Source organism: Hylobates moloch, unplaced genomic scaffold, assembly GCF_009828535.3.
Source record: "Hylobates moloch isolate HMO894 unplaced genomic scaffold, HMol_V3 SCAFFOLD_6, whole genome shotgun sequence".
Classification (NCBI taxonomy): domain Eukaryota; kingdom Metazoa; phylum Chordata; class Mammalia; order Primates; family Hylobatidae; genus Hylobates; species Hylobates moloch.
Genome location: NW_026652281.1, coordinates 5,681,609 through 5,696,527, shown reverse-complemented (window position 1 = coordinate 5,696,527; position 14,919 = coordinate 5,681,609). Strand labels below are relative to the sequence as shown.

Sequence of the window (14,919 nt, the reverse complement as noted above, 5' to 3'; positions counted from 1 at the left end):
GAAGACATATAAAGGCCAACAGCTACATGAAAAAAAAAGAGCCCAACATCACTAAATATCATCCCACCCAGCAATCCCACTACTGAGTATTTATTCAAAGCAAAAGAATCAGTGTGTCAAAGGGATACCTGCATGCCCACATTTACTGCAGCACTATTCACAATAGCAAAGATGTAGACACAACGTAAACATCCACCAATAGATGGACGGATAAAGAAAATGTGGTATATACCATCTCATGCCAGTCAGTGTGGCAATTATTAAAATGTCAAGAAACAATAGATGCTGATGAGGTTGTAGAAAAGCAGGAACGTGTTCGGGCGCAGTGGCTCACGCCTGTAATCCCAGCATTTTGGGAGGCTGAGGCAGATGGATCACAAGGTCAGGAGATCAAGACCATCCTGGTTAACATAGTGAAACGCCGTCTCCAGTAAAAATACAAAAAAGTTAGCCAGGCATGGTGGCGGGCACCTGTAGTCCCAGCTACTCTGGAGGCTGAGGCAGGAGAATGGCGTGAACCCGGGAGGCGGAGCTTGCAGTGAGCCGAGATTGCGCCACTGCACTCCAGCCTGGATGACAGAGCAAGACTCCGTCTCAAAAAAAAAAAAAAAGAAAAGAAAAGAAAAAACAGGAACGCTCTTCCACTGTTGGTAGGAATGTAAGTTAGTTCAACCATTACAGAAGACAGTGTGGCGATTCCTCAAAGATCTAGAATCAGAAATACCACTGGACCCAGCAATCCCATTTCTAGGTACATACCCAGAGGAATATAAATCATTGTTACAAAGATACATACACACATATGTTCATTGCAGCACTATTCACAATAACAAAGACATGGTATCAACCCAAATGCTCATCAGTGATAGACTGGATTAAAAAAATGTGGCACATATATACAATGGAATACTATGTAGCCATCAAAAAGAATGAGATCATATCCTTTGCAGGAACACGAATGGAGCTGGGAGCCATTATCCTCAGCAAACTGGCACAGGAAAAGAAAACCAAACGCTGCATGTTCTCACTTATAAGTGGGAGCTGAACAATGAGAACACATGGACACAGGGAGGGGAAAAACACAGACTGGGGCCTGTTGGTGGTAGGGCTGAGGGAGGGAGAGGATTAGGAAAAATAGCTAAGGCATGCTGGGCTTATCACCTAGGTGATGGGTTGATAGGTTCAGCAAACCACCATGGCACACATTTACCTGTGTAACAAACCTGCACATCCTGCACATGTCCCCTGGAACTTCAAATAATTTTTTAAAAAAGAAAGAAAATAGAGTATATATACACAACGGAATATTATTTGGCCATAAAAAGTGAAATCATGTCATTTGCAGCAACATGGATGGAACTGGAGGTCATTATGTTCAGTGAAAAAGCCAGACACAGGAAGACAAATTCTACATGTTCTCACTGATGTACGTCAGCTAAGAAAAAAAAAAAAGGTGGATCTCATGGAGGTAGAGGAAAGAATGATAGATACTAGAGGATGGGAAGGATGTATGGGTGGGAGGGCGGGAGCAAGGGATGTTGGCTAGTGGGTGCAGGGAGACCAAGGCCCTTGGGATGTGACCAACTCAGCATTCCACTGGAGGCTATATGATCACACAGCAAACTGTTTATCATGAATGCGGGATGTGGGCAAACTCATGCTGCTCCTGCCGACAGAAGGTTTGCTGACAGCCATCACTCCCTGTCACTGAGGTTATCTACTGCGCCATCTAGACCCTGTTGTTTGAGGAATGTAGTCTTGCAAGCCTACTCCAGACTGAGCAGCTGACCCTTTCTTCTACCCTGCTTCTCACTATCTCTTTTGCATAATAAATACGGAGGGCTGTGTAAAGTTCAGGGCCCTTGTCCACTAGAGGCAAGGTGCCCCCTGACCCCTTCTTCCAAATATATTCTTTTGTCTCTTGTCTTTTATTCCCATGCTCGCCCGCTTTGTTCGGTCCCCCTAGGTCCGTGAGGCTTACTTAGTTGCACCCTGAACAGCAACAGAACCAGGTACCCCACAAGTGGGTACAAACATACAGTTAGGAAAGATACGTTCTCATGTTTCATAGCAGCACTGGGCAACCGTAGTGGGCAACAACGCACTGTGTATTTCACAGTAGATACAAGGGAAGACTTGAAATGCTTGGAATGTGGGAAGGATACTCAAGATGATGGACACCCCCAAATACCCTCACTTGATCATTACACAGTCTATGCATGTAGCAAATACATGTACCCCGTAAGTATGTAAATATTATATATCATCAAAATATAGCTTTTGTCTACCAGGTTAGAAAAACATATTTTAATACAGTGTTGCTGAAAACATGGCAAACAGGCACCGCACTATATTGAGTATAAATTAAGCTCAAGAAGTTTTTGTAATCTATATCTAAATAAAAGGCATATACCTCTCAATCCAACAAATCCAATTCTAAGAATTTATCCCACAGACACCATCACACCAAGGCACACATAAACGATACTCATGACAATGATTAGCTGCAAACAAAATGTTCCCCAGCTGCGGATGCTGGAATGCTAGGCCCAAGAGCATCCAGATGGTGGGACATCATGCAGTCCATAAAGACAAGAGGGAGGCAGGTGGGTGGTTACGGACCTCCCTTTAAAAAAGAAAGCGAGGGACACATCAGCATGTAAAACACAGTGACGCTCAGGTGTGCACCAAGTCACAGGGAGGAGACCTGAGTGATTTTTGCATCAGTGCCTTTGTCTGTCAGGAGGGAAAATAGCTGGAGAAGAGGCAGCAAGATGACTGACTTTAAGTTGTATCCTTTTATCTTTTTTTCTAACCCAGGTACACAATTTTTTTTTAAACATAGGGTGTTGCTGTGTTGCCCAGGCTGGAGTGCAGTGGCACAATCACAGCTTATAGCAGCCTCAACCTCCCGGGCTTAAATGATCCTCATACCTCAGCCTCCCAAGTAGCTGGGACCACAGGCATGTGTCACCATGCCTGGTTAATTTTGGTATTTTTTTGTAGAGATGGGTTTTCGCCATGTTGCCCAGTCTGGTCTTGAACTCCAGGGCTCAAGAAATCGGCCTGCCTCAGCCTCCCAAAGTGCTGGGATTACAGGCATGAGCCATCACAGCCAGGCTTTTTTTTTCTGAAACAGAGTTTCACTCTTGTTGCCCAGGCTGGAGTGCAATGGCACGATCTTGGCTCACCGCAACCTCTGCCTCCCTGGTTCAAGCAATTCTACTACCTCAGCCTCCTGAGTAGCTGAGATTACAGGCATGCATCACCATGCCCAGCTAATTTTGTATTTTTAGTAGACAGGGGGTTTCTCCACGTTGGTGAGGCTGGTCACGAACTTCCAACCTCAGGTGATCCGCCTGCCTCGGCCTCCCAAAGTGCTGGGATTACAGGCGTGAGCCACCGCACCCAGCCCCAGCCTTTTTTTTAATTAAAAAATATGGTGGGAAAAAATAATAGCTTGCAATATGGCAATCATTTATAACAGTTTGCAATGCTGACAATTTTTTTTTTTTTTAACCTCTTCCTTCTAGCACTTTCTAGGGCCCTGGTAAGTCTTCATTTGTAGGGAGACCTCTAGTCCTTAGAACCTGAATTCTCATTCTGGTTTCACAAAAGAACTATTCATTTGTGCAAACTAGGATTGCGAGTTTCTCAGAGCCAGGTAAGGTATTGTCAGTTCCACTGGCCCCAGCCCTGCACACACCCTGAGAAGGTTTGAGTGCCTAGAGGCAGAACCACGAACCAAGAAAAGTCCACGGAGAGAGCTGCATCCCCCAGGTTCCCAAGCCCAGGTCAGTGCCATTTCTCTAAGTGCACTGCCTGGAAGCAGGTGCACTTGTGATCTGCACTCTCCTTAGAACAAGCTCAGGGTAGAAAGCATGTGAGTGGACAAAGTCCTAACCTTTGCGGCAGCCTAGGCAGAAGCAGCAATGAATGGTCATCAAGGCACAGACACTGACAGACCTTTGATTTTTTTTTAACTGAGGCATCATGGCAGTTTAATAGTGAGGTATTTAATTGCATTTTTATAAAAAACATTCCAAAACAAAGTGACAATAGGGACCTAAATTCTTTGGACTTATGGTAGAGATGCTTGAGGATCCTAAATATTCTACACCTGCTAACATGTCAGGTAGGAAGTTCACAATGTTCCCCATAAGCCACTAAAAACTGGCTAAGGAAAAGCAGTCATGACTAAGTCCTTGTCTGCATGACACTCCTGCCCCTGCACACACTGAGCGTGCACTTTTCTTTTGAAGGCTAATTTACGAGGCATTCTGCCTGAGTCAGGGCTATCGCTAAGTGGAAGGTTTGATGAACCTCCCAGTAGAAAATGCAGGGCCTGCAAAAATGCGAACAGCTCGATTTACTATGGCTTACAATCAAGGCAAACTAGACAATAAGAGATTATATTTTCATCGATCTGCAAAAGGTCAAAGCTTATGGCAAAAGACAAAAGGAAGAGGTATATGTCTTAAGACACAAGCTCACAGCACCTTTAAGTGGGGAGTTCTCGTGGCCAACCGGTGACTCACCGTGTGTTGTTTTCCAGATGTGGGCAAGTGGCAGCTCTGCTGACCCCACAACCCACCTACATGATCTTCAGCATTTCAGGATCACTGGAGCTTGTTTAAAGTGAGCCTACACTGCTGAATTTCCCATCATCCCCCACCTCGGGAGCAGCCCTGGGCAAATGACTCGGCTGTGACTCAGGTACTGGTTCCCGGAGATCCAGAACAAGGCCAGCACCGAGGGCTAGACAGCTGTGACTCAGGTGCTGGTTCCCAGAGATCTAGAACCCAGGCCAGTCACTCACCACTGATTTATGGAATGGACTATATACGTATTTATCAACCAAGTTCCCAAACTTAGGGTGCCCAGTGTCCCTCACCTTGAAGTTAGCAAGAGAACCACAACTTTGCTTCTCTGTGGACAGATCTCCCAACTTCCCCATCTGTTCATCACACATTCATTTAAAAACAGCTCGGTGTGGAACCTTAATTACAAATACCTTCTGAGGACTCATGACACCACGAGACCATGTTACCTCAAAGTCTCCTGCCTTCATTTCCCCATTTTATACACAGTTCATGCTTTTAAATACAGAACTCCCATGGCATTGGAAGCTGTTCCCAGAAAGGGTCACGTTTTCATCCAGATGCCTCTGTCTCTCACCAGTCGGAAGAGACCATCAGGTACCACCTTTAATAGGGATGGCCTGAGTGAAGCCATGTGAACCCCAATGGGAGGAACCCCCTCCTCAATAGAAAAGTTGAGCTCCCAGCAACGCTAATGCTGGTGGAATTCCCTGAGGCCAGCAGAATTCCCTGAGGCCAGCGGGGGTCTGAAAGGTCTCAGCCGCTTAGGATTTCATTGGTAAAAAAGAACAAAGTATAAGATTGAGTTACTAATTTGACACTTAAGATTTCTCAGACAGATCCTGAGAGTGACCCTGTAGGGCAAAAAAGAAAATTTTAAAAACATCTATTTCTGGGAGATCCACGCATCAGTCAGGACATGGCTTCAGAGGGTGTCTTCTTGGCACATCTGGGTCTACCTGGCTGTGACCCGTGTGGCACTCTATTACAGTTAAACCATGCGGGAGGGAAGAGGGGCTGCAGGCGGTGCCCTCTACCCAGAGGAATCCAGGTCCCAGCTCCAGGAAGGCTCAGGCGGCTCCTCATTCATCGTCCGGGACTTCCCGGAGCCCTTCGCTGTGGCGCGACCGCCCACTGATCTCCAGCAGGGCCTGGGTCTCAGGGTCCGCATCCAGGATGCTCTTGTTGCCCTTGGCCTTGAGAAGACAAGAAAGGGTGGATGTGTTCCATGATGGCTCAACAACAGGCAGCAGCTTCCTGCTAGTTTTCCAGCCTTCTTGGGTGGAATCCAGCTCCAGATCCCCCTAAGGCCCCTCCCACTCTGGGATTCAATGGCTGGGTGGGTAGGAGGTATTACAGGAGTTTCAGGGGCCAACAGCAACTCAGGTGCGGAACCAGGGAAGGAGAAGGAACCCCAGACATTCCTCCTCTTGCAGGTGGGCAGACAGAACGAAGGGCCACCTGGGCTGGCACCTGGGGACCCCCCGCTTCCCAGGGCTGCTCTACTAAACCACCCACAAATCCCAGACAAGACTTCCAGCCGTGCATCTCCTGGCCTCCAAGCCAGCATCAGCTGCCAGGATCAAATTTGGGATAAACTATCTGCAGACAGAAGAGTAAAGGGGTAATGGTAAGAAGATGCAGAAAGGCCCCCAGGCTCAAGGGGCCATCCTGGGATGTAGAGGACGACTCCACTCACCAACTGCTCCTCTGAGGGGTCTCCAACCGCCCACACCTCCATCTTATCAAACTGGAAGTTCTCCTGAGCCGACAGCTGCGGGCTGTTGTACGTGGTGCACGTGGGCTTGGCTCTGCTGTGTCCTTTCCCAAAATCAACATCCACCCAAAGCCCAAAGTAATTGTGCTGCCCCCCCATACCCTGCAAAGGAAGCCAGGACAGAGAACAGCATCAGCAGCTCCTCAGGGTCTGTGGACATCAAATACCACAAGCCAGCCTCTCGCCTTAAGTACCAGCCTGAGACAGGGGCGGGTGAGTGGTGAATCCTTCATCTTGTTTTCCTTAACTGTGAAATATATCAATTACTGCCATTTAAGCATCCCAAGCCAAGTTACTAGAACAGTCATCTATGTCCCCAGACAACCACCCCATGGCTCTTTCTCAACAGGATTTGCTGGCTGAAACCACAAGTGACTTCAGAGAATTAAAAATGTTAAATATATCTACAGAAAGAGACCTCCAGGGCCCAGGGCCCCGCCCAGTTAAGATAAGGGGAGAGGTGAACACAGAAGCTGACACTGCACACCCCGTGTTGGGGCCCCAGTGCCCCCGCTTCCAGGCAGCGATCCTCACCCCAAGACAGGCTGGGAAACTCAGCTCCAAGTGTGTGGCCTACAGGATGCGGAGGCAGACCCGGAGGCGGACGCAAACCCCTGTGCCTTCCACCCTCAGTCACATGGCTGGGCTCTGAGCTGTTCAACCTCGCCCTGCCAAGAACCTCCTCTGGTCCCTGGTAGGCCTGGAACACCTCGCATGCCCTAGTTCTGACCTTGGGCAACAAGAGACCAGAGCACACTGTCTGGAGTTGACACTCAGATCCGCTCTGTCTCTCAGGGCCAATGACGAGCGATGACCGGGGCCTGCCGGGTGCTGCCTGTGAGGCTGGCACCCTGGCTCCTGCCACCACCAGACTCCTCTTTCCAGAAGGTGCCAGGTGTTCTAGGTGGCCCGGCCACGCCCCTCCCACTCTCCAGGGCAGCAGTGTGGTGAGCCTGGGAAGGACACTGGCCCCTCTAGAGGACCAGCCTTCTCTGCCCTCAGCTCTGCAGACACAGGGCTGGATTTTCCCAGTAAGAGCTTTCTGTTGGCCAGGCACGGTGGCTCATGCCTGTAATCCCAGCACTTTGGGAGGCTGAGGCAGGTGGATCACGAGGTCAGGAGATCAAGACCATCCTGGCTAACATGGTGAAACCCCGTCTCTACTAAAAATACAAAAAAATTATCCGGGCATGGTAGCGGGTGCCTGTGGCCCCAGCTACTCGGGAGGCTGAGGCTGGACAATGGCGTGAATCTGGGAGGCGGAGCTTGCAGTGAGCTGAGATCGCACCACTGCACTCCAGCCTGGGCAAGAGCGAGACTCCGTCTCAAAAAGGATAAAAAAAAAAAAAAAAAAAAGAGCTTTCTGTCAAGCAGCAGAGGAAAGAAATCGGCAGGGGAGCTGGCAGGAGCAAGCTGAGCTTCGGCGTGGATGCTGCCCCAGCTCCTGCCCTCGGGCCTGCCGGGACCCATGCCCACCCGCTCCCTGCACCCGGCCTAGGCCTCCCCCACTTCCCCCTGCTTCCTGTGCCACGTCACCAAGCTGAAGCAAGGGCTGGACAGGAGCCACGGTCACCCCAAATGGGGCCCCACATGCCGTCTCATGAGCTGCCGGCTGTCCGTTCCCCTCGGTCCAGCACTCCCAGGTATGAGGCAGGCCAGCGACATGCAGGAACAGGTCTGCGCTGACACCATCCCTAGCCACAAAGGCTACAAAACCCATCATCTGAGGGCCAGAAAAATGGGCTAAGTGCGCCATCTGCAACAAACCACTGAGAAGCCCCAGCAGAGGCCACATCCTTCACTAAGGGAAATCCTGGCCCAGCTGTCACTGCCCCCAGCACTGGCCCTGGAAGCAGAAGGACCTGGACACGGCGTGCGTGAGGAGCTGAATGCCATGGGCCCTGCCCTGATCTGTGGAGCTGAGCCTCGGGGTCAACACCTTCTCACGGGGACATCACCAAGGTGAGACCACCACGCTCTACCCAGGCTCACCAGTCCGTTCGGGATCGTCTGTTGTCCATGGTTCAAGTACATGTAGTGGTCGTTGTAGCCCGTGTGTGTGTACACGGCCATGCTGGGGCAGATGGAGAATAGGAAGCATCTGTTGTCCCCTGAAAGTAGCCAGAGAACAAAACAAACAGGATCGGTGTCTGACCCGGTCCCAAAGGGCCGGAAATGCCAGTAAGCTGTGGCTCAGGAAGCAACACGGCCAAGATCCCTCTCACCCATGTCCAGGTGTCGGCAGATCGGGGTTTGGGACAAGCTGCTAGAGACCCAGGTGGATGAGCTGGGGGTGCAGGGATTAGAGGGACAGCTAATAAGGAATGGGCCATCTTTTAGCTCTGGCCAGGGGAGCAGAGATCAGAACTCTGCCCACTGTCTGGTGAAATCAGTTCAGTCTGGCCAAGCACATCTAAGCCAGGAAGAGCAGGCTTCCTTTAGCTTATGAGCACGGGGCAGACGGTCACTCCGCAGAGACTGAGGCCTCCAGCACAGCCTACCCGAACAGGCAACTGACGCCGCGTAGTGCTGACCCCGGCCTGAAAGAACGTACCATGCAGAGAGAGAAAACCGGCAGATGCACAGCTGTCCCCAGGGGCACGGCCTAGGAAAGGTGGTAGTTTACCCTCGCCCACAGGCATGCGGTGGGCACACAGGCCATTAAAAGAAAGGTACCAGTCAAAACTCTGGAAACTATGGGTCCCCAGTCTCAGACACTCCTTCTCTCCACAAGCACCTCAGCACTGGGGAGAAGGCCGTAGGCCAGGCCTCGTCCTCGGAGCTCCCAGCGAGGGGCACTTCCCACCGTGTTCTGAGGACTTAGCTGGAAGGGCTGCCCGCCTCGACACCAGCATACACAACTGTCACAACAAGCCGGAAGGCTGCAGAGAAACAAGCTCATGGGAATTTGGGGTTGGGCTATTCATCAGGTGGGAAAGAAGCCGCAGGAAGTAAATTGGGGGCACCATGATGGAACGCAGATAAGAAGGGCGCCCCAAGACCAGGAGGCTGGAAGAGGACGATCGCCCCGAGCAAGCCAACAGGGCTCGGTCTGTAGAGTGTGGGCCGTCACCACCCAAGGCCTCCAATCTAGAAAGATCCCCGGGGGGCCCCTGCCATCAGGGTCTGGGAGGCTTCTGGAGGCAGCTTCCGAGGTCAAGAGGGAGGCCCTGAAACAGAGCTGGCTGGGGCAAGAGCCCCCCATGGAGAAGGGATCCCATGAGGACAAGGTGTGGGACAGGTAGGGAACAGTGCGGCTTGAGAGCATCGGGTGGAGGAAGGAGGTTAGGCTAGAAAGTTCCACTGGAACCAGCTAAGAGGAGGGCTTTACTCTGGGCTACAGACTCAGGCTTGCTTCACTGGGTTTCAGCAGCCCCAGAGGCTTGAGGGCAGGTTTAGACACGGCCATGAACAGCTCGGTCAAACCCGTCTGCATTGTCCCCGCCCCACCTTCCCGCACTGGACTTCAGTTAAGCGGCCCTTTGCTTTGCAATCCGGAGCCCGTCGTGCTGCAGAGCAAGGTCACAGGGCCACAGAGTTCAGGCCTCGGCTGCGACGGGCCCAGATCCTAATCCACTCCCAAGGGCTGTTCTCCATGGGGGAGGCCAGGAGGGGGAAGCATCATTCCCCAGGATACAGGGCAAGGACCTGAGGAGTTATGATTATCTGCCAAAAAAAAGTCACGCCAACAGCAAGGACTCCTTATCTCATTCCCATAAAACAATACTCAAGCATGTGGCCACCGCCACTGGCGCTCGGCCGCTGAGGAGCTGCCTGCCCACACAGCATGGTTTCGTGTAATTCTGAGGAACTGAGGCCCAGAAAATTAATCACTCACCTTGCCCAGGGCCAGAGCTGGGACTCAAAACCCTGAGTTCAATCCAAAGCCTTGGGCCTTTTCAACTATTGCACAGAAAACACAAGCAAAAAGGCTCTAAGTATAATCAATTCTTCTTTCCTCAAATAAAAATACTCTGATGAAAACAGTCCTTTAAAAATGTTTATGAAGCCACATTACCCGGCAGTGAAATATCCTCCGTCCTCAAGGAGGCGGCCACCCTCCCCAGCATTTGCCTTCATTGTTGGCCCCACAGCTGTTAAATCACTTAAAAGTCTCAGATATTAGAGGTCATTATTTCCAGGACAAGCGGACAGCACGCTCTCTGAACATGACCCACAGTCCGTGGATTTGTACCATGTGTGGTGTGAGGCTGCCCTCTGCTGTTACTTCGTGAGTACGGACACATACTGCAACAGAATGGACTCAGGTTTGAAAACTTGGCCACTGCATTTTTCCCACATGCTTCAGCAAGATTAAGTCTGCTTGTTAATAAAACGTAAAGAGCCGGCAGAGTCCATCTGAAGTTAACATTAAAGGCTCCGGAGGGAGCAGCAGCTTTACCCGGATCATGCTGCTCAGGGTCTTTTCATATCCTAAAGCCGAGCCTTCAGCTGTGCAGTGAGGCAGAGCAACATGTAATTTCCCCGGAGCCCGAGGCTGGGCTAGTGGGCACGTGCCCTATGCCTGTGACAGGGAGGCAGGGAAAGGTGGGTGTGCAGAAGAGAGTGGCCGTGGCAAGGCTTAGGCTGCTGTCTAGAAAGGCCCACCGGCAGGGCCGGCCCTGGGCTGGCACCTGGAAACTTTGATTTGGGGAGAGTTCCCACGGTTCCCAGAACTAAGATAAAGATCTAGAACATCCTGAAACCTAGATAAAAATCAAACCATAGAAACAATGCAATCTAGGAGATAGAGGTGCCCAACCCTGATGACCCCTGCTACCTGTCCCAGCCAGATGCCACCTAGCCTCTGCTGAAAGCTCTCCCGCAAGGGCAACTCCACCTGGACACAGTTCCCGGCCTTCAGAACCTCTGCCTGGTGGAGATGACGACTCCAGAGGTGCGGGGTAAGATACAGGATGTACACCAGGGAATGCCAAAGGCAAACCCTGGGGATGGTGGCCCACTCTCAAGTACAGAGGACAGCCCACTGATTGGCGACGCGTCTGTAAACATTTCAAAAACTATCTATTTATTTATTTAGAGATGGAGTCTCGCTCTGTTGCTCAGGCTGGAGTGCAGTGGTATGATCTCGGCTCACTGCCTCCGCCTCCCAGGTTCCAGCGATTCTCATGCCTCAGCCTCCCACGTAGCTGGGATTACAGGTGTGCACCACCATGCCCATCTAATTTTTGTACTTTCAGTAGAGACGTGGTTTCACCACGTTCGCCAGGCTGGTCTCAAATGCCTAACCTCAAGTGATCCACCTGCCTGGAACTCTCAAAGTGCTGGGATTACAGGCTTGAGCCACCGCACCCAGCCTTATTATTTTTTTTTTTTTTTAAACTTAGAGACAAGGTCTCACTGTGTTGCCCATGCTGGTCTGAAACTCCTGGGCTCAAGTGATCCTCCCGCCTCAGCCTCCCAAAATGCTGGGATTCCAGGTGTGACCCACTGCACCTGGCCTGTGTTTTAAATATTTTTAAAGGACTCTTTTCATCAGAGTATTCTTCCTTGAGGGAAGGAGAAGAATTTACTTAGAGCCTTTCATCCAGTGCATTCAAGGTCATGCACAAAGCTTCCAAATTCCAACAGGCAAACGCGTGGCAGTGGGGGCAAGGGCAGCAAGGTCCAGGGAAGGAAAATGTCCGATCTGAACCAATTAGCATCTCCTGATCCCCTCGGAGGCATCTGTGGCTTGACTTCTCCCATGCCCCGTAGACCCGGGACCGTGTAATAACTGGGCCAGTGTTCTCACCTGAAAACTGGGGGTCACACGGCCTGTCCTGAAGAAATGTGATGTGATACACACCACAGAGCAGCATCACATTTTGCTATCGCCCCAACTGCGTCTAGAGAAACACTTGGAGAAGATGGTAGAGCCCTATTTAGCATCCCCAACCCCTCCCTTTCTCCAGAGCTCTTTGCCCGTGCTGTGCCACTCCTCAAGGTTCAGGTCACCAAGTCTTACCTTGAAACTGAGGCTTCACCTCCCAGGAGCAGGAGGCAAACCCACCGAACACATGCTTGTCGTGGTCCTCGAGGACAGCCACACAGGGCCCCCGGTGAGTGATGTGGCCGCAGAGCTGGGAGAAGCTGTGTCCGTGGAGCTCAGATGAAAAGAGCAGGCGCCAGCGGTGCCGCTGCTCCCGAGGCAGCTGGGCGTTGATGTACATGACAGAGAGGACGTCCAGGATGCTCTCAAAACCCCTGCCCTGGTCCACTTGACGCTTGGGGACCAGGATAGTCAGATCAAGAGACGAGCACAGGACAAGAAAGCCCTTGCAAATGACCACACTCAGGAATACGGCCACATGGGGGACCCTGAACACCCAGTCCTCGATCGCGGCTCGGTCGCAGTCACAGTCCAGCCACTGGGGCCCCAGAAGCCTCTTGCCATCTGGGGAAGGGGACGGTCAGCATTAGCGGGGCTGTTATGTCACCGTATAGTTACTATCTAAACCCAAACTGACCAGTGTGGGAGCCACGAGTCACACGCAATTACTGAGCACACAAAACAGGGCTCGTGTGAGTTGAGAGGTGCCGTCAGTGCAAAAGGCACATCTGATTTCAAAGATTAGGTATGAAAAAAGAATGTAAAATATCTCAATTTTTAAATATTCGTTACATTTCACAAGTGTGTTTAGGACATATTATTAGAATCAGTTTTCCCATTTCTCTTTACTCTTTTACCGTGGTCCCCAGAAAAGTGAAAATTTCACATGGGGCTTGCTTTGTCGATTGGCCAGCACTGATCTAAACAAACCGACTTCAATACTCTCCTCCCCTCTCCAAGCAGCATTTCAGAGCCCCTCGAGATGGCAGTGCCCTGGCAATGGGGCTGGAATAAATGCCTGGGCTACACCTCGAGCTGCTCATCCGAGGGCGTCGGTCCTGCCAAGGTCGCTGGAAGGGGACTGTTCCCAGCCACAGTCAAGGGGCTGGTAGGGCACTTCCTAGGACTCCTGTAGTTTATCTTGGAAGAGCGGGTTTCATTCGCCACTAATCAGGCTTAATCACACAGCACTTGGAGTCCTATTTTCCATCCCTCACCCACTAAGAGTGGAGGTGACAGTAACAGCGTGGGAGCACACACCTGGGACTCCAACAGCTGGCTTCAAACCCGAGCTCAGGCACAGCACGACCTTGCCAAGGTCTGCACCTCTGTGCCTCAGTTTCCTCAGGTGTAAAATGGAGATAAGGCCGGAACCTGCCCCAATCGGTTATTACAAGGACCAGAGGAGCTTTTACGTCTTAAGCTCTTGCTGACACAAAGGCTCCATTTACAGAGATTATAATTCCCAACCTAGCGAAAATTTGACTAAGCTGAAATAACATTTTGTCTAACTCAGGCCCATTTTATTAAGCAGGAAATGTAAAAGTACCCCCAACTTCTGATAATTCGAAATTCCTATCAATTTATTTTTCAAACAGTTTCATTTCTCATTACCTATGTATTACTTGAAATCTTAAGGATAATTTTAACCGTCTGAATTAACTTTCTCTACTTCAATGACAATTTTAATTTTTATTTTCATGATTCTTCTTTTAAAACATACTAATCCTAGATGGATGAACGGTTTACCCATAAGACGAATTACTGATACTTACTTTTAAAATTCTTTCCAAGTTCCAAATACCTCATCTAAACTAACTTCTGAAACATAACCTATTTTCAAGCTGTAATTTAAAATCTGGCTTTAAAACAAAAGGGCAATGTATTTATAAAGTAAGTCTGCTTTGAAAAGTGATTTGCCACGAGGTTTTTTTAATCCCAATTAAAATTAAATATATACTGCTTCTCACCCAACAAAAGAATACACATTCTTCTCAAATGTGCTTTCAACATTATCCAGAAGTGATCATATTATAGGCATAAATGATGCATCAACAAATTTTAAAGGACTGAAATAATACAAAGTATGGTCTCTGAACATAATGAAATATAATTAAAAATCAATACTAGAAGGCAATTTGAGGAATTCACAGGCATGGAGAAATTAAGTAACACACGGTTACATAGCCAATAGGCCAAATGAAAAAATCCTAAGGGACATTAGAAAGTATTGAGATCAATGAAAATAAAAACATAACTTATCAAAACTTATGGCATGCAGCTAAGACAGTGCTGAAAGAGAAATCTGCAAGTGTAAATGCTTATTTGAAAAAGAAGATCTCGAATCAATAACCTAATATTCTATCTTAAGGAACTAGGAAAAGAAGACCAAACAAATTTAAAGCAAACAGAAGGAAGAAAATCTAGGAGAAAATAAAGTAGAAACTAGAAAGACAACAGAAAATTAATGAAACCAAAAGCTGGTTCTTCAAAAAGAACCGACAAAAATGTGAAAAACCTTTAGCTAGACTGACTAAGAGGAAAAAGGGACAAGACACAAATTATTTAAATCAGTAATGGAAGTGGGGACATCCCTATTGCTTTTGGGAAAATAAGAAGGATTATTTAAAAATATGCCAACAAACTAGAAAACCTAGAAGAAGGTTCGAGGGCTCACACTTTCCAGTTTCAAAGCTTTACCACACAGC

General features: G+C 49.4%; 1 protein-coding gene across 4 annotated transcripts in view; it reads right to left on the bottom strand.

The window, feature by feature from the left end:
• Positions 1–3,682: 3,682 nt before the first annotated feature.
• MEAK7 (MTOR associated protein, eak-7 homolog) overlaps positions 3,683–14,919 on the bottom strand; it is a 33,889-nt gene continuing 22,652 nt past the window's right edge. For all 4 annotated transcript variants that reach the window (XM_058440430.1, XM_032156299.2, XM_032156302.2 and 1 more), the window contains 4 exons: positions 12,347–12,775; positions 8,371–8,489; positions 6,301–6,480; positions 3,683–5,797 (listed from right to left, as the gene is read on the bottom strand). In XM_058440430.1, the coding sequence (XP_058296413.1) occupies positions 5,684–5,797; positions 6,301–6,480; positions 8,371–8,489; positions 12,347–12,775 (842 nt within the window). In that variant the 3' untranslated portion in view covers positions 3,683–5,683. The remainder of the gene's footprint in view (positions 5,798–6,300; positions 6,481–8,370; positions 8,490–12,346; positions 12,776–14,919) is intronic.